We start from the raw sequence: 18720 nt of genomic DNA, 5'->3' as shown, positions 1-18720 counted from the left end.
TCCCTGCCTTTATCTGAAATAGAACAGGTGTTTAATACCTGATATTCCATATCGTAGAGCTGTTCTGGGAGAAGTTCAATCTGTGTACCATTTATGACATCGTATTTGTGTTGATATACACAAACATCGTTTCTCGGGACGCAGGTGTATTTTTCACAGCATTTTCCCTGGTACTTGGAAAGTTTGAAACCAGGTCCACAGGCAGGTGGTGCACGACAGAGCTCTGTATAACATTTGGTTACATAACGCGGGCAGCAGTCCTCAGTCTCGATGGTGAGATCTTCACCTTCTTCCAGCAAAGGTCCAAGCAATGGTGGACACAACTCTGGCATGCATTCTATCAAAATATTTAATGAAAATAAATCGTATAATAGTAAAATTAAAATATTTAATAAAGCTATCAGGGTGCGTAGCCAAATCTTCCAATAAAAAATAAGCACCTTTTAAGCACTCAAAAAATATTTTTAAGCACTATAAACATTAACAAAATGCAAAATAATTTTCAAAGACTCTACATGATCATGATAAAATAACTAGTTTCTGACAAAGAACTCTTTTCTTGATCTATATTAGCCATTATAAAACGATAGAGAAATTTATCATTCTATCAGACGGTGGTAAATGAAGCCTGAAATTGAGAATAGCAAAATGCCTCAGAGTTGCAAATGAGACTGCAATAATCTCACCAAACTTTCATACGCTTTCACAGCTCAGTAGGCGTAGGCATGGGGAGTCGAAAGTATTTCATTGAGTAAAATGATTTGCATATTCATACGCTATGGACCGCAAGTACTCCGGAATAGATTGTGATTGAATGAATTGTGAAAACGTTGAATAGAACAATGTGAAAAGCACGCTTTTGCATAATACGTAGCGAAAATCGACATAGTAAAAAAAAAAATCCCATTTTCGAAAAGGGAAAATTAAGCACTTTTTAAAAACATCAAATAAAAAAATCACTTTTAAATACTTTTTAAAACGCTACACACCATGACTATACTAGATTGATATTTAGAGGAGAAAACTTAGTTTTATCAATTTTGAACGTTAAGGAAATTATATGTTCACACACATTCGATTTCTTAGTTCAAAATATTGAAAATTTGGAATTGCATAGAGAATTTTAAAATTTGACAGTTTTTTCAAATATTGATTTAATGTTTCTTATTGAATTCTAATCACTAGATAGTTATTATTTATACATTTTTTAAATTTTATTTTCAATGAATGAAATGACATTTTTTACAGCAAAAAATAAAATTTGTAAAGGACACACAGATGATGATACACCATTTAAATTAATAGTACAAGTTTATTGTATGTTTTGTTTTTGTACTTTAAATACCTTTTTTCAGACAAATATGTACAGATTATTGTTATCACGGGTATAGCTATTTCAGATCTCCTAGTTAGTAAGTCTTGAAAAAAAATTGCGATAAAAGACTTTTTAAAAGGGTAAAAAAGTGTAACTTGCTCTACTTAAGTATAATAAAGGCACATTTTATTGCAAAAGTTAATATTATCACAATAAGTAATTATTATTGCTGAAATTAATAAAAATATTTTTATTTATCTCAGCGTTACTTTATTTAGAACAGAGTGTTTAACAGTTTTCCATAATCTTATTAATGGAACACTGTACAATTCAGAATAGTTTGAGATCAATGTATTGAAAGTTTTCATAGTACTGTTCCAATACAAGAAATTACAGGTATCAATAAGTGGTTACTATTCCCACCTTGTTAATAAAAAAAGTTAAATTAAATTTCAATAATTATGATCCCTGGGCATTCAGGGCGATGAAAATTTTAAAATGTTTTTTACTGGTGATAGACCTGTAAAAGGAAAATAAATTCCAGGTCAAAATAGGATGAAATATAGAGGGTATCTTAATTACAATCTGGGCAGTCAGTTTATTTACAGCAAAATTATATTTGAAAGATATTTTGAGATCTGAATATAGGATTACTTACTGCATAGATACGAAGGGCATCCATCTATATGTTCCACGATGTTTGATTCTCCCTCTCTGCACTCCAGGGGATGAATATCTGGACACTTGAGTTCTGCTATTTCGACTTAAAACAGAGAAATATTCAGACATTACTATTTTGATACGTGAAAATCTTTTAGACCAGCAGGTTTTTGGATATAGAAGTAAAAATTATCTTTAAAGTAATGAAAGCATTATAAACCGGAATGCTCTACTTATGTTTATTAATATCAAACACTTACAGTGGGATATCAAAGATCCTTCGTGTAACAAAAAATGCAATTTCTTCATATATACACATACATATACATACATGCACATCACACGTATATGTATGTTTGTGTGCGTTTATTTATAACTAATATACGTATGTACACGTTTGAGATACTTCTGTCAGTACTTAGTCACTGGATACCGTTAAACGATTAAAAAAATTATAACGATAAAAAAAAATTTAAAAGAATAATATAAAGATAAAAAAAATTAAAAGAAAATTATTATACTTAAAAATAAATTGGTTTATAAACCAATTTGGTGTTATTTTGATTTCTTTTTCATTAATTTGTTTTGCTATTTTTTTAGTGATTATTTAATGTAACTAGAAAGAGAATGAATTTAAAAAATTGCATAAGTTCAGAGTAAAAAATTAAAATTCGAATCAAAAATACCAAAACAGAAACTGAAATAGAGGAACAAAGGATAGTCTGACATTACACACACTTTACAGATGAGGAAAGGAAGCTCTCGTGCAGTTAGCAGATAAAGAACTCAAGGCATTAATTTACATAAATATTAAGATCAAGACCAGTGATAAAAATAATCCCAAATAATTTTTTTAATAGAAGGAGAACATCAGGTTGTGTCCAAAAGATGGAAAAAAATATGCATTATTTTTGACCTTACAAGTTTACTCTGAGATTTTAAAATTTAAAAACTAATGTTAATTTCTTCAAAAGGGCAAAGATTTTTATACTTTCACTCATAAAAGTACATGGTTAAAAAATATTTTTTACTTAGAATTTTAATAATTTTACTAAGAATAATTTTTCCTTTAAAGCAAAAAATCCATAAAAACTGCTAATAGAAACTAATAACTTCATAACTAATTCAAAATTTAAATAGTGTGGGACGTGTTGAAATTTTTTAAACAAATGAGTACTTGGGGAAAAAAATCATTTGTTAATAGTTTTCACTAAACTAATTAAAACAGAAGCAGTGAAGAAAAAAACTTGGAATTTTCTTAAAATAACTCAACAATCAATGACTGCACCAATAACATTTTGATAACCAAACAGTCTTTAAACATTTTTCTAAAAAATTTGCAACATTTTATATTGTTTCAATTAATAGTTTTTGAGCTATGGCAATGAGAAGCATGTTTGTCAAACACTTTCAGATACAACGACAGTAACCTACTTATCAATATAGAATGATATCCAGTTTCTTTTGCATTTTGTTTACAAGACCCTTCATTTGAGTCTTCAAGTTTTAATTTTTTGACAATTTAAGAATATTTAATCATATTAAGGGTGATGATTATGGAATAAGTATTTATACACTGACATTAAATAAATTTTTGAAAAAGTTACAATAAATATCAGGTACTTATTACATAATACTAATACAATTCTTAGAGGTTCTAAAAAACAGTAATACAAAATGATGAAAAGTATTATAGAAACACTTACTACATTGATATGTGTCACAACATGTGGTGTCATTATGCTGCACCTTGTTTAGTGTCTCTTTTGCGGAACAGATGGGGGGCTCAGGACATTGAATAACAGTACACTTTGTGGTGAGGTCTGCCATACATTCGCACATTTCACATGGACCTAAACTCCAAACGTCTCCGACGACGTGCCCGAAAGTGTCACAGGTTTCACAGGTGATGGAATCGACACACTTTCCTAACTGATAAACTTGTTCTTCTGGACATTTGCAAGTGTATAACGGAAGTAGATCGCAATCGTCCGGATGATAATTTTTGTAGTTGTCACATGTCTTTGGACAAGCTGAAGTACACTCGTAAGTCATACCTTCCTCTGGACACGTGTTTTCTATTTTTTTTTTAAAAAAGAAATATGTATTTAGAAGAGTAAAATTCAAACACTTACTGAATGAACTTAAAAAGAATAGAAAGCAAAAATACTTTGATGATGTGGAATATGCATTTTCAAGCACACTTCTGTTGGAAATTTGTTTAAAATTTTTAAAGAAGAAAAACACACATGAATATGCACGGATATAAAAAGAAATGCGGGCATATGTTTTTTATTATTTTAATAAAAATAAAAATGTATTTAAAAAAATAAAATTCAAACATTTACAAAAGAAACTCAAAAGTATTTCAATGATGATATACATTTTCAGATACACATCTGGTTTGAAGAAAATTTAAATACAATGTATTGAGAACACATTATGTGTGTCAACATAGAGTTAAAAGCACCATATATAATTATCACTCATCATTAACTATTTGAAAAATCTTAAAAAGTAGTTTAATACAGTTAAATTGTTTGAAAACAAAAACATAGTTAATAATATTGATGATTGGTAAATTGTAGTTTAATCACAGAAAAGCTAGATATGGCTTTGCTGGTAAAATGAATTTTAAACTTTCTTTTGCAATATCAAGGTTACAAAACTGAACATTATTAAAGCTATAAAAAATAATATCATTAGGGCAACGGATGATCTCTTTGCAAAACACCTATTTTAACATTCATTAGAAACAAATTAATCAATAAAAAATTGCTAATTATTTTAGTTTTTATGTCAAACAATTCAATTCACAGTCTAGAGTGACATAGTTAATTTCTGAATTTGTATTCTTAATGTATGCATAAGTTAAAAACAAATACCCTGAATTATAAATTTTGTAAAAATTTAAAAAAAAATTGTTATAAACATTTAAAATTTTTAGAGAAACACTTTTTCTTTATTGTTGATTTTTTTAAACTTAAGAGTTAAATGTCAAAACATAAAACAATTTTTTATAAAAGTATTTTCTTTTGTTCCTAATTTGTTCAAGATATAGTTGTTAAAAAGATTTTTTTTCTTCCTTTTAATCTTACAACTTCTTTTTCACTGACATTTTAACCTAGTAATTTCATAAAAATAGTTGAAATATGCATTAAATAATCCAGTGATTATTAGTTGGTAAATATTATAACGGCAGATTTTAAAACTCACTATCGGTTAAAAAAAACCTTAATACCTGGAACACTTGTGAAATTTCCATGAAACCCTTGAGTTCTACAGAATACTTTTTGGGAACCATTACATAAGGGCACATCAGAGAGAATGACCACAAATCAAATTGTTTAGATAAATAGTTTTGAAATCAGTTCTAGGTTCAACAATAACACTGTGCAAGCAGGTGGTGATTAAAATAAAGTGCTAAGTTTAACCATCATGTAAAAAACGACGGTAAAAAAGATTTTTAAAATTCATTGACACAGGGCTCGAAAAACAGCCCGTCCTCGACGGTCAAAAATTCTCCGCGGACAACGAATTTCTCTAATCCGACGTCCGCGCGGACGGCCATTTTCTCGTTAATGTTCGTGATACATTTTAAATTTTTGTTATCTTACAAGAGTCTTGTAAGTTACAAGGCAGCAAAATGACCCACAATACAGCAACATACTGCGCATATATTGATGTTTTCTCTGTCTGGGAGTACTGCAGCGGTTGAAAGGGGCTTTGTAGCAATAAACTTACAAAAAAACACAATACGTACTGGTCTTAAACAAGAAGCTTTAAAAGCAATTATGAACATCTACNCAAAAGAAACTCAAAAGTATTTCAATGATGATATACATTTTCAGATACACATCTGGTTTGAAGAAAATTTAAATACAATGTATTGAGAACACATTATGTGTGTCAACATAGAGTTAAAAGCACCATATATAATTATCACTCATCATTAACTATTTGAAAAATCTTAAAAAGTAGTTTAATACAGTTAAATTGTTTGAAAACAAAAACATAGTTAATAATATTGATTATTGGTTAATTGTAGTTTAATCACAGAAAAGCCAGATACGGCTATGATGATAAAATAAATTTTAAATGTTCTTTTGCAATATCAAGGTTATAAAACTGAATATTATTAAAACTATAAAAAAAACATTATCACTAAGGCAGCGGATGATCTCCTTGCAAAGCCTGTACTTTAACATTCATTAGCAACAAATTAATCAATAAAAAATTGCTAATTATTTTCAAATAATTAAATAATTTTATTGATAATTGTTTTAGTTTTTACGCCAAAAATTCAATTCACAGGTCTAGTGTGACATAGTTCATTTCTGAATTTGTATTTTTAATGTATGCATAAGTTAAAAATAAATATCCTAAATTATAAATTTTGTAAAAAAAAAATACAAAAAAATTTAAATGTTGAAAATAATTAGAGAAACACTTTTCTTTAATGTTGAATTTTTTTTTCAATTTAAGATATAAATATAAAAACATAAAACAATTTTTTATAAAAGATGTTTTTTCCTTACAAACAATCTTACTACTTTTTTTTCACATTTTAACCCAGTAATTTCATAAAAATAGTTGAAATATGCATTAAATAATTCAGCGATTATTAATTTTATAATATTATTAACAGCAGGTTCCAAAACTCATTATAGGTTAAAAAAAAACTTAATACTTGGAACGCTTGTGACATTCTCATGAAACCCTTGAGTTCCACAGAACTCTTTCTGGGAACCATTACATTAGGGCACCTCAGAGATAATGACCAAATATGAAATTGTTTAGATGAATAGTTTTGAAATCAGTTCTAGGTTCAATAATAACACTGTGCAAGCAGGTGGTGATTGAAATAAAGTGCTAAGTTTAACCATCATGTAAAAAAAGAAGAGAAAAAAAGATTTTCTACATTCATAGACACTTTAAGGTTGCCACTCAAATCTGGAAAAAAAATTCCCATGTTTTTCCTGTATATATACACACTATATTAAGAGGAAAGACACAATCACTGTGCTCTTGAGTGACCTATATTAATCTAGCTATATGAGTTTTAATTTCACTTTTAACAGCTTAACATACTTGAAACAAATAATGCTATAGTAAATGAAATAATTTAATATAGCTGAAATATCATCCTTAAATATCCCATAGATTGCACTTAGAGTGGTTACCACTTTTTAAAATACGAAAATAAGAAACAAAATTAAATTTATTTTCCCAGTTTGTAAGGAAAAAACTCAAAACTCCCTGTAATTTTCGGTAATTTTTGAATTCCCTGTTCTCTCTGTAGAGTGGCAACCATGAGAAGGGAGAAACAATGTGTTAAATAAGGCTAAATAAATAATTAAATTAAAATGAATTGAGAATCAAACATAATGGGGTTATACTAACATATATCGCAACATCAATCAAACAAAATGATTCAAATAAATTAACATCAAAAGTTGAAACTCATTTAAAGATAGTGATATTTAAACAAGAAATAAAACGAGTAAGCGCTTGATTCGATGGAATGCATGGGAATCGGCAAACTCAAGATGCTTGAGAGTTGAAAATCTCAATTTTTAAGTTTANGGGGGGGGGGGAATGCTATGTCTTAACAAAAAAAAGATATCGGAATTGAAAAAATAATAATAACAAAGAGATAAAAAACAAAACTAGTTATAGTACATAAAAATTCATAAAGAAAACTGAAATAAAACGCAAAAGAGAGGAACACCACTTTTAAAAGACAAAAATAAGAAATAAAATTCTCTGTACTTTCTGAGTTTGTAAGGAAAAACTCAAATTTCCCCGTATTATTCCTGTTCTTTTAGGTGATTTTTAAATTCCCTGTATTTTCCAGGATTTTCATTTCCCTGTATTTTCCAGGTTTCCCTGCATTTTCCAGGTTTCCCTGTGGAGTGGCAACCCTAACTTTATAAACAAGGTTAATGTGTAGAGAGATAGACAGAGTAAAAAACTTACCGCATCCACTTAGTTTGAGCCATTCAACTAATGAAACACCTCTTTCACAACACTGTTGAGCATACTGAAATTTAGATCTGCACATGGAAGCCTCTGGCTTATGACTGTAAGTGACGTCGTTTTGACAGGACTTGGAATACATCGTTGGATTCAAGAAGATTTCACAAGGGCTGATTGTAAAATTACAAATGCCGGGTGGTGGCTCTGGCACCGGTACCCGAGGTAATTCACAGTTTTTACGGTGCTCGTGTTCCACCAGCCAACTATAAGCAAAGTCATCAATGTCATCTGTCACAAAACCATCTCTGTGGTACAGATCATCAGATTGTTCAAAGTTGCACAAACCTTCAAGAAATGGTTGAACATAACACATCACAGTTTCAGTTTAAAATCAGTGTATACATGAGAATTGCTATTCAATTTGAATAATTAAAACAAGTAAATGGTCCAAATAATCAAATTTGTACCAAAATTTTGAAAATAGTAAAAAAAGGGGAAATATTTTCAAAAAAAAGTTGTACTGTTTGCTTTCTTATGCTTTGTTAATTGGTTAAAACTCAAATTTAGATGTTGAAAGTCCATTTATTATAATTTTCAATAAATAATATGTAAGTAAAAACACAAAAAAGTGGCTTTAAGTATCCCCACTTAACAGTATGTTACGAAAGAGATGTTGTAATCAAAATCTAATACAAGGGTGCTTGCCAATGATTGCCATTGTACAAAATCTCAACAAAATGACTCATTTGGAGGTAAAAAGACTGATTGTACTCGCCAAAATGCAGGGTCCATAAAAAATTAGCTCTCAAATATAAAACACACACATTAAAAACGAACAATTTTTTTTTCTTCAGATTAATAACTAAGAGTGGGAGAAAAAGAATTAATTTTTCTTAATTTTTTTTTTTTTTTCATTTGGCTTCTGTTTTGTCTGGAAGATTAGCCAAATTGCTAGTTAAAAGCCAGTCATAATACTGGCTAATAAACACAACAAGAAAGATCAAAAGGATTGTGTATTCCAACAGATAACTAAGAAAGTAACTAAGCATACCGCATAATCCTTCTGTTTTGTTAAAGTAGTAGAAAGCAGGCAGCTCTATGTTGAAACCATACATTTGGTCGAAATAGCGAACAGCTAAATTGATGTGCTTGATGTGAATAACTGTGCTTTTTCCAGGAACATATGTTATGTGTATGTCATCACCTCCATTAGATGCCTCCATATCATCAAGGTAAACCTGAAAAGTTATTAATGTAGGGTTAACAAATTTCAATAAATTAGTAGTGAAGGGGACAAAATTGATTTTTCAACGATATCAATAAAACCTCTGCTATGTAACAAATGCACATTTTTGATAATAGTTTTCAAAGAATGTAAAACAATTTTTATTTCTTTATAAAATGCAAACAATTTACATGTCAACTAAAAATAGCTACTCACAGGTTTGTTTTTGAACTTTTCAACGACATGGCCATTCCACTCAATTCTTAGTCCTTCTGCACACGAAGTGTGAGGCTCTTCGGGACATTCAACATTTGTCACTAAAACTCGGAAGTTTAGCTTTGGATCAGGATCATTGAGATGTTGAACTAAAACATAGGTGCAAGTCCCTTGGAAAGCGTAATACTGACCATCAAAAGTGATAAAATTAGGATCCCCATGACCTCTACATACGCCTATTAAGAAAAACCAGAACAGTATATACTTTAGAGCGAACAGCAAAAAAATTTAGGAACACAGATTTTTAACACATAGGAAGAGGACAGACAACCTTGAGATTCTAGAAACTGGTTTAACTAAATGATTAGTATGGTTAAGTTAATAAGAAATAAAAAAGATCCACCCAAAAGATCAAATTTTTAATGAGTGCTGAAACATTTATTAGAACTCATATTTCATAATCTTTTAAGAAATAAAAGCGTTTCTCCATAACTTTCAGAATCGTTAGAAATTTTATGAATGCTTACAAATCATTAAATACCTCTTCGATGGTACACAAACTGAAACAGGGTTGAACTAGGGTATGATATCCCATATAAAATTAGACAAAATTTAAATGGTCTGAGGATTATTGGGACAAACTTTAAGAGGAGGTAGGAACACAACAAGGATTCAGTTTTGATAGTAATCCATGGGTGGAAATGTCTTCATTTAATGCTAGGTGTTGTTCACAAAAGCATTGGAGGAAAACAGACCTGCATTGATATAGTCAATTGAGCTGACATCAAATGACTATGCAGCACCTATTTTTTTTAAATAAAAAAGCAGAGCTTTTTAAGAAAAGCCAGTCAGTCTGACTTTTTCAAAAAAATGTGCCGCTTTCTTGCAAACCAGGATTTTTTGTGCAAACCAAGGTTGCAAACCAAGTGCAATACCCATAAGACTAAAAATATTTACTCGAATTATCAAAGTAAATCAGATAATAATGGATATAACAAAATCAGACACAAAAACGTACTTTCTGAGAATAAACGTGCCTTTTTTTTTGCCAGATTCTGTCCCAGAAAGTTAGAGTAAGTGTAATTTTACAGAACATAAAATTTTTGAAATTTTTTTAGTAAATTAGAAAATAAAATAGGAGAAAAAAAACTTAATTTTCCTTTCGATTTGGGGGGAGAGGGGACTGGAACCCACTGTATCCCATACATGTGGATCAATTATAGAAGAGAAGCAAAATTGACACAGATACTTACAATCCTGACACATTTTTGGAGCAACGCAACGATTGTGGTGGAGGACAGTTCCATCGGGGCAATAGCATCCAGGCGCGCAACCACCACTTTTGCATATCTCGTCTTTGACACGGTAATTATCACATGTAAGCTGGCAGCCCTCACCACATTCCTTCCATTCCAAACCTGGAGGACATTCTGGCGCTGAAAACATTTTAATGAACCCATAAATATAAGAAATTTCTCTGAAAGTCATGCCAAATATTATATCATAAATACTTTTAAAACTTTACTGAAGATGTTACAATGACAACATGCAGTTAATAGAAATATTACGCAGATGTGGACCTAGAGAAAATGAGTTTTATGGCTATTCTATTTGATATAATCTCAAAGCTTTATTTTATGTGCGTTTATTTTGTAAATAAATAGCTAAATATAACGTTTAAAAATATGTTTTAAAAATATTTCAAGTGCAATTTTTTCTTAAATCTCTTGAGATTAAAAAAACAGTTACTGTAGTCGATGTTTCTGGAATTTTTTTCTGCATGCCCTTTCCTACTGTAAAATACAGATAATATGCCCAGGCTAGAGAAAGCGCCCCTGTAGTTTGCCCCTGCCAACGAGTATCAAAAAAGTGTCCACTTCCCAACAACACAATTTAGAAGATTTTTCTTTCTAAAAATTAGTTTTTCTGATGTTTAGGGTAGAGAATTAATGTTATACCATAAATGAACAATGGGTGGGGATTAAATAATCCCAGTAACTGAATTCAACAAAAGTGCAGTTGCTTGCAAAGTCTGGTGGGAAGAAAGGGTGAAGCAATCTTCCGCAAACGTGGTCAACATTTCCTCGCTGTCCTAGGTCAAGGTCGCATTTTTAATGGCATGTACGTTTGTCGGCTAAACATTTTATGTGATCTCGGAGATTAAGAATCAGTCGTTATTGAGATTTGCAACATACAGGATGCCTAAAATATTGGCTGAGAATCATGAAAAATAAAAAAATTATGTAGAAATAGATTATTGGCAGAAAACCTTTATCTGGAGAGTAAGATGGATACTCTCTTTGAATTTTTAGAAAAATAAAGGGAAAATAGCTTAGCTGTATTTAACAGAATGCTGGAAGAAGAAGATTTGAAAATAGCAGCAACAGGTTGAGATTTATAGGAAGACATTTAACTTCATTTAATGTGACACAGATGTTGTTCTGGAATCTTTAAATTTGTAGATTTACAGAATTTTAAAGTTTTCATTGCATTACATTTTTTTTAAAAATCATCATCATCATAGTTGGCCAGACAACCCAATGAGGGCCAATGTCTTCCCCCCAACGACTTCCGATTTATCTTTGATCTCCAATTCTTTTCATTAATTGCAAGAAAATCAGACTCCACCGAGTCAGCTCATCTCAGCAACGGCCGTCCTACGTTCTTGTTCTAGTGGGTCTAAAAAGCACTATCCTTTTTATTGTATTGTCACCACTCATTCATTTGTTCATTTTTTAAAATACTCTTGAATAAAATATCCTATTTTTTCGCATTCTTAAATTTTTACAGAACGTAATTTAAAGGACTGTTCCAAAAAAAAATTTTGTAAAGAGAGAGAATGCAAAATTAATTGTATATGATATATTAAAAATAGTTTTTGAGGGAGTGTTTCTGTTACGTTGTCGACCTCCTGATTTTCTTAAAATTGTGGAGGTTAGAAAAGTAGTTTTACAAAGATGTACAGTAATTAAAAAAGAAAAAAAAACCGTCAAATCAAGATAAAAAATGTTCATACAATATAGGTAAAATAGATAATGAAAAAGAAAATTTACTGCATCCGAATTTGAGTCTCCAATCACGCACTGGTTCCTGTTTTGATGTTTCACAGGCTTCAACAAAACTTTCATAAGCCAGGCATTTGCAGGAACCGCTCTCCTCATAGATGTCGTAGAAGACGTCTTTGCTTCTAGCATCCAGAGATGTTGTTTGCAAGCAGTCACACATGAATACAGTGCAAGCTTCAATACGGTTCTCAATCTTGACATAGTCTGAACAGGAAGAATTAAATGGCTCTTCCCTGTGAAAATGACAAATATTAAGACAAAAACAAATACAATAAAGTGTTTGAAAGAAATTCTAATGACTCAAGTGTTTCATATGCAAAAAAAGAAAACAAATATGCCATTTCTTTTAATATGCAAAAGTAACCAACATTTTACAGAAACAGATTCTGTTATGAAACAGCAAATGTTCATAACCATCTAAAATTCGAAATTTTTAGCTGATAATCTAGATAAATAGACAAAATTTTATTTCGAACAAATTAACAATATATTTCTTACATCACACTAAAGATATCTCAAAAATATACAAAACTTGGATTAAAAAAAATATTTCATAAGTGTGGCAAATTTCTAAGGGGTCAAAAGGATTTTTCCGAACAAAATTTTCAGTTTTTTGGAAAAAATATACGTTAGAACCTGTTTCATTCTGAGCAATCTGACAAGAATAAAATGATACTCAAACTTACTCACTGAAAGAGAAAATAACATCAATTTTTGTAAACTGCAATCCTCTACAGGCTCAAGTATTTTATTTAGGGTTATTTATTCAAAGTTTTGTTTTTAAATCAGTTTTTTTTTTCAATTCAAGTTTTTCTACCCTGGTATGCAAAAGTACAAGGGGTGGACAAAATATTGGAAACACTTATATACTAATATTTTTTTTAAATATTTCTCAAGAAATATTTCAAGAATAATTTAATAACTTCAGAAGTGTTAAGATCATGGGATTTCTAATACTTACCAAAGAAATTTAAAGCGTTTTAGAGGTTTGAGGGATCAACAAAAAATTACAACCAAAAAATAGCATTTTTAAACACCCTATGACAAAAAATGCACAAAGTTTCGTTAGTCTAGCTTAATTATTTATAGAGATATGAATATTTTTATAAAAAACTTAATTTTTTTGTCTTATGCTTTTTTGTTATAACATTAAAAATACTCAATAAAATGAAAAAAATTTTTTAGGGCGGTTTAAAATAACAAAATTTTTGCTTTAAAATTTGTCGAAAACTGTGCAATATATACATAATTAATTTTTATATTGCGAATGTGCGGAAAAAATTTATTTTGAAGTGAATTGTATTTGGCAATTATTGAAAAAAGTCTGATTTGAATATTTTAAAATTTAAAAAGTTTCTAACAATTTCCTAAGTAGTTTTCGCATTTTTCAAATGAAACTCTAAATGATAAGGGGTTTTCCACAAATGTTACGAATTCTGCATCCGACATGCACTGACTGCAGTGCTGACGTAAAAATATCCTCAGTGGTAGATGGGTTAGAGTCCCCTTGCTGTCGGGCTAAGTGTGGGAGGTTTTCCTCTCCATGTAACGTAAATAACTGGTTAGTTCCATCAAAAAGTCCTCGATGAAGGTAAAATTTCTCCTAATACGTTATCTAGAAGTTCCCTTGTCTTTTGAATTAGGTTCAACATTACAAGGCTACGGAGTTTAACATTAGTAGTCGTAAAGCCAAAAAAATTGGGTTGACTGTTCAACGACGGTTATAAAATTAAAATATCAAACTTTTAGAACTTAAATCGATTCAATTTCTTTGACATTTGTGATAATTCAGTGAAATTTCCAGATTGATAGAAATCCCTGATTTTTCCCTATTCTATTATGGTCACACTTTTTCTCCTACCAAAAAAAATTAAAATGAAACAAAAGAAAAAGAAAGAAAATTTTTTTTGAAAACGTAGATTTTTGTATTTAACAGGAAGCCATTAAAAATAAGCCCGAAATTTTGTTCGAGTCGTCAGAACTTACCTTAAAAGGTTACAAAATGTAATTGCAGTCTTCATGAATGGAAGGGGGCAGGAAGGTGGGGTGCATCTGTCAGGGGGACCAATGCCCCAACTGTTTCCAAAGTCTTCGTTGCTGATTGCCAACTTTCTGATAGGAAGCATCAGATCATCAGAAGGATCATGGTTATAAAAACCACATAAGCCCAACACTTGATAAGCTAAGCATTTAGAAACCTTAAAAAGACATAAAATGTTTATAAAATGCAAGAGAGAGACAGAGAAATGTTCCTTTGAAAATTGTTACGGAGTTTGTAAAAATTAAATAATAAAATCAGACACTCAAAAAGTTATACAAGCAGTCAAGATCTCCAGCATCTAGAAACAGAAAAGAAATATCTGATTTCACTAAGTGAATACAGTATTCTCTATAACTATGTGGCATAATGTAGGCCGGATAGAATAAAGTTCTGCATCTTATCACACATCATTAAAACATACGCTACACATGTAGTAAAAATGTTGAATGAAAAAATATTCAATGTATATTCATAAACTACACAAAAGTGATGAGTTACAATTCGGTGATAAGTCGGCAATTTTACACCATGTTGAAAAGAAGTTTCCAAAGTGTTCCCACACTACGGAGGCACGAAGTGATACTTTGGTTGCCAACTGACCACGAGGAAGGAACACTGCAATTACCGAAATTCAGATACAAAAATTTTTACGAGTGTGCTTAAGCCAGAAAAATCCTATTCCACCTATTTTCACTTCAATATTTTGTTAAAAATTTATAAATAATTCACAGATAAATTCATGAGCATTGCATAAATATATGTAATAACATGAGAAATGAGAAATATTGAGGATAGAGGGAAAGATCCAACTTACAGTGATTTTTGCATTCTGAGAAGAATCCCATGTGACACTAAAATGATACTTCTTAGAAATGAAAATCAGAGAATTTCCTTTTTTCTCAAGAGAGAAGTCTTGCTGAAACCTTTGTGACACTAGCCACAGGTTGCTGACAGGAATTTTTTGGTCGTGCACTGTTACGTCATTCACTCCTGGTCCCAGTTTTAAAGTCATCTCATCAACATCTATAACAAGGTACTTTTGGCAGAAACCCTCAGGTGAACAAGTCTTGTGAACTGAAAAATTCGACACAATTAGTTTTGAAATCTGCATCAATTGAGAAGATTGATTGTAGATGCATTTTTTTTATAGAAACGGACATAAAGTAACTTTTTTTTTATTGATAAATTTTTCCTTTTTTTTTACATTGCCATTTAACTTAATTTCAGAAAAATAACTGAAATATTAACTAAGTTATGGATTATTAATTGAATAAAAAGAATGCAATTAAATGTTTAAAAAATCACTGCTTCTCAAAAAAATGTCCTTACAGTCGGAACCCCTATGATCCTTTTATGGAACCTTAAGGTTTTGCGGAATACCACGTGAGAGCCGCTGCTCTAGTTAATGCTAATTTGAATTGCAAATCTCAAATATGAAGTGCGTTAATAAAAACCTCATAAATAAAAAGCAGAATTTATTAAAAAACCTTGTATTTATAGAAAAGAAATTAAGGCATATCATTGTGATTATAGCCTTGTATTGAGCCATGATGGCTCAGGGGATAGAGCGTTTGCCTTCCAATGAGGTGAACCGGGTTCGAATCCCAGTCGATACGAACTCCGCATTCAGCTTGCACCGACCACAGTNAATGATTATTTCCCTTGATCTTACTATGCAATAAAAAGTCTCCTTGCCGTCAGGGTAACCGTGGGAAGTTCTCGTGGTCTTCCTCTCCATGTAACGCAAATGCGGGTTAGTGCCATCAAATAGTCCTCCACGAAGGCAAATTTCTCCCAATACTCGATCCAGGAGTCTTCTGAATTGGGTTCAAAATTACAAAGCTATGGAGTTGAACATTAGCAGTCGTAAACCCATAAGACTCGGTCGGTTGTTCATTGACGGTTATAATATAATAATATAGCCTTGTATTAATTTTACCTGTAACTCCATAAAGATGAGCATTACTTTCCCGCATCAAGACATGGTCACATATCTCATACTGGTAGGTCAAGCCATCAAAAGTATCAAACAAGTTGGCAAACATTTCGCAAGAATCTGTATCTGTAAAATTTAGAAATGTTAAAAAGTAAACAATAGCAGGCAAACAGAAATTTGAAGAAAATTTAAATTACTTATAAATTTAGAGACATATCTCTCAATGAACAATACAATGAAAATAAAAACTCACCAGACAAACCGTCAGTAGAACAGATAATTGGTGATTCTGTGGTGGTTGGGGCCAATGTCGTAGAAGTTGTAGGAATTGCGGCTAAAAAGTAAGAAAGAACTAAGAAAAACTACATAAATAGCAAACAAAAATAAGAATTGTTTTTCAAAAAAAATTAATACATTTGTCAAAAGATTGAAATCTGGTTTTTTAAAGTTCTACATATATTTTTGCAGAAAAAATGCTTATATACAATATTAATTTGAATTTAAAGATTTGTTTTCTGTCCAATTCTGTCTATTCCAATTTCTGTTTATTTCCTGCAATCTTTATTACCTTTAATAAATAACTTGCAAACTCTTTACGTATCACACCTGTATCTATTCTTTGATACTCATTTAAATTACTTATGTTATGTTATGTAATACTTATGTTATGGAATTTAAAGATTTATTTTCTGTCTATTTCAATTTCTGTTAATTTCCTGTAATCCTTATTACTTTTAATAAATAACTTGCAAACTCTTTCCATGTCACACCTGTATATTTTCTTTGATACTCATTTAAATTACTCATGTTATGTTACGTAATACTTATATTATGGAATTTAAAGATTTATTTTCTGTTCAATTCTGTCTATTCCAATTTCTGTTTTTTTCCTGAAATCCTCATTACCTTTAATAATATTATTAGTTAATTATTATAAACAACTTGCAAACTCACACCTGTATATTTCCTTTCATACTTGTGTAAAATGTGTCACAATCTTACAGTGTGAAATTCCGATTATTAGATCAAAAGTTAATCAGGATTTCTCTTTGACTTCATGGACAGTATTCTCTTTCTTCCAGGAAATAATCGTGAGACTCATCATTTCTTAGTAAGTAAGCTCGAGAATCATCATCTCATAAGCAAACTCAAATTATAACAAATTGAAAGCGCTGACTTACTTGTTGGACAGTCTCTTTCATCATCCAAGCAATCGATGATTCCATCACACCATTGTTCTTCTTTGATGCATTCTCCCCCATTTGGACAAAGCACTGTACCCTCTGGGCAACCCTCACATTGGCATTGGCAATGTTCATCAAGCAGTGATATCTGACCCTGTACCACAAAATCATACTTTGGTGATTTGGTTTTAAAGGAATTATCATTAAATTGCCAATTCTAAATGTTAGCCATATTATTTTTTGTATGTTTACAAACAAATACAAAAACAATAACAAAACAATTTTCTTCCTTTTTTAAAAAAATCACTTCTATTTAATTAAAAAAAAACGAAATGCGGCCCTTCGACTGCTGAGCTTCTAAACGCGAGAGCTTCTAAACACAAAAAAAAAATTTAAAAAATGGCAATTTTTAATCGCACTTTTAAGTAATCACGTTTTGACAGAATCAATTTAACAGATTCTTTAGTAAACGTACGTTTAACGCGCTTTATTTAAGCCGATTTTATAGTAAATATAAAGGATTTTTTTTAAACAGTTATTTCCGCTTTTCTACGTGATTGCGAAAATCCCGAATTTTTATTACGATGCGAGTTTCAGATCGCAAATTTAAATAATCACTTTTTGTGCACTTTATTTGTGACGATTTCATCTTAAATCTAAGTGATTTTTTATCTTTTTTTTTTGCAATTCTTTTTTTTCAACAATTTTTTTTGGCAGTTATTGCTATGCGTTCCCACGTATTATGAAAAATTCCAATTATTCTATTACGACATGCAAATTTTAAATCATGCATTTCACACGCTTTATTCGTGTTCAGCATAAATATATTTTTTTCCAATTATTTCTATGCTTTTCCACATGATTTTGACGATCCCGTTATTTAACTATGATGTTATTACGACACGTGATTGTTAATCGCGCAATTAAATAATCACTTTTTGATACGGTATTTCGGTACAGTTTTATCGTAAATCCTAGTTATTTTTCCTTCGTTTTTATTTCCGCAACGAATATGATTTGGTCGAATGTGGTAATGAATTGTGATTTGGTCAAAAACCAAATATTCGGCAAAAAAAAGAAGAAAAAATCAACTGAACGC

At 30.6% G+C, this 18720-nt stretch overlaps 1 protein-coding gene across 1 annotated transcript in view; it reads right to left on the bottom strand.

Annotated features, from left to right (window-relative positions):
• LOC107453264 (hemocytin) overlaps positions 1-18720 on the bottom strand; it is a 158134-nt gene that overhangs the window by 16800 nt on the left and 122614 nt on the right. Inside the window, exons 61-73 of the mRNA XM_071177025.1 lie at positions 17619-17838; positions 16691-16771; positions 16441-16563; positions 15316-15575; positions 14447-14658; positions 12449-12693; positions 10649-10831; positions 9396-9631; positions 9006-9192; positions 7955-8299; positions 3682-4053; positions 1974-2078; positions 39-337 (exon numbers count right to left, since the gene is read on the bottom strand). Of these exons, the coding sequence (XP_071033126.1) occupies positions 39-337; positions 1974-2078; positions 3682-4053; positions 7955-8299; positions 9006-9192; positions 9396-9631; positions 10649-10831; positions 12449-12693; positions 14447-14658; positions 15316-15575; positions 16441-16563; positions 16691-16771; positions 17619-17838 (2868 nt within the window). The remainder of the gene's footprint in view (positions 1-38; positions 338-1973; positions 2079-3681; positions 4054-7954; positions 8300-9005; positions 9193-9395; positions 9632-10648; positions 10832-12448; positions 12694-14446; positions 14659-15315; positions 15576-16440; positions 16564-16690; positions 16772-17618; positions 17839-18720) is intronic.

This window comes from Parasteatoda tepidariorum, chromosome 2 (assembly GCF_043381705.1).
Source record: "Parasteatoda tepidariorum isolate YZ-2023 chromosome 2, CAS_Ptep_4.0, whole genome shotgun sequence".
In the NCBI taxonomy this organism is placed as follows: domain Eukaryota; kingdom Metazoa; phylum Arthropoda; class Arachnida; order Araneae; family Theridiidae; genus Parasteatoda; species Parasteatoda tepidariorum.
This window is presented reverse-complemented; position numbering and strand designations above follow the sequence as displayed.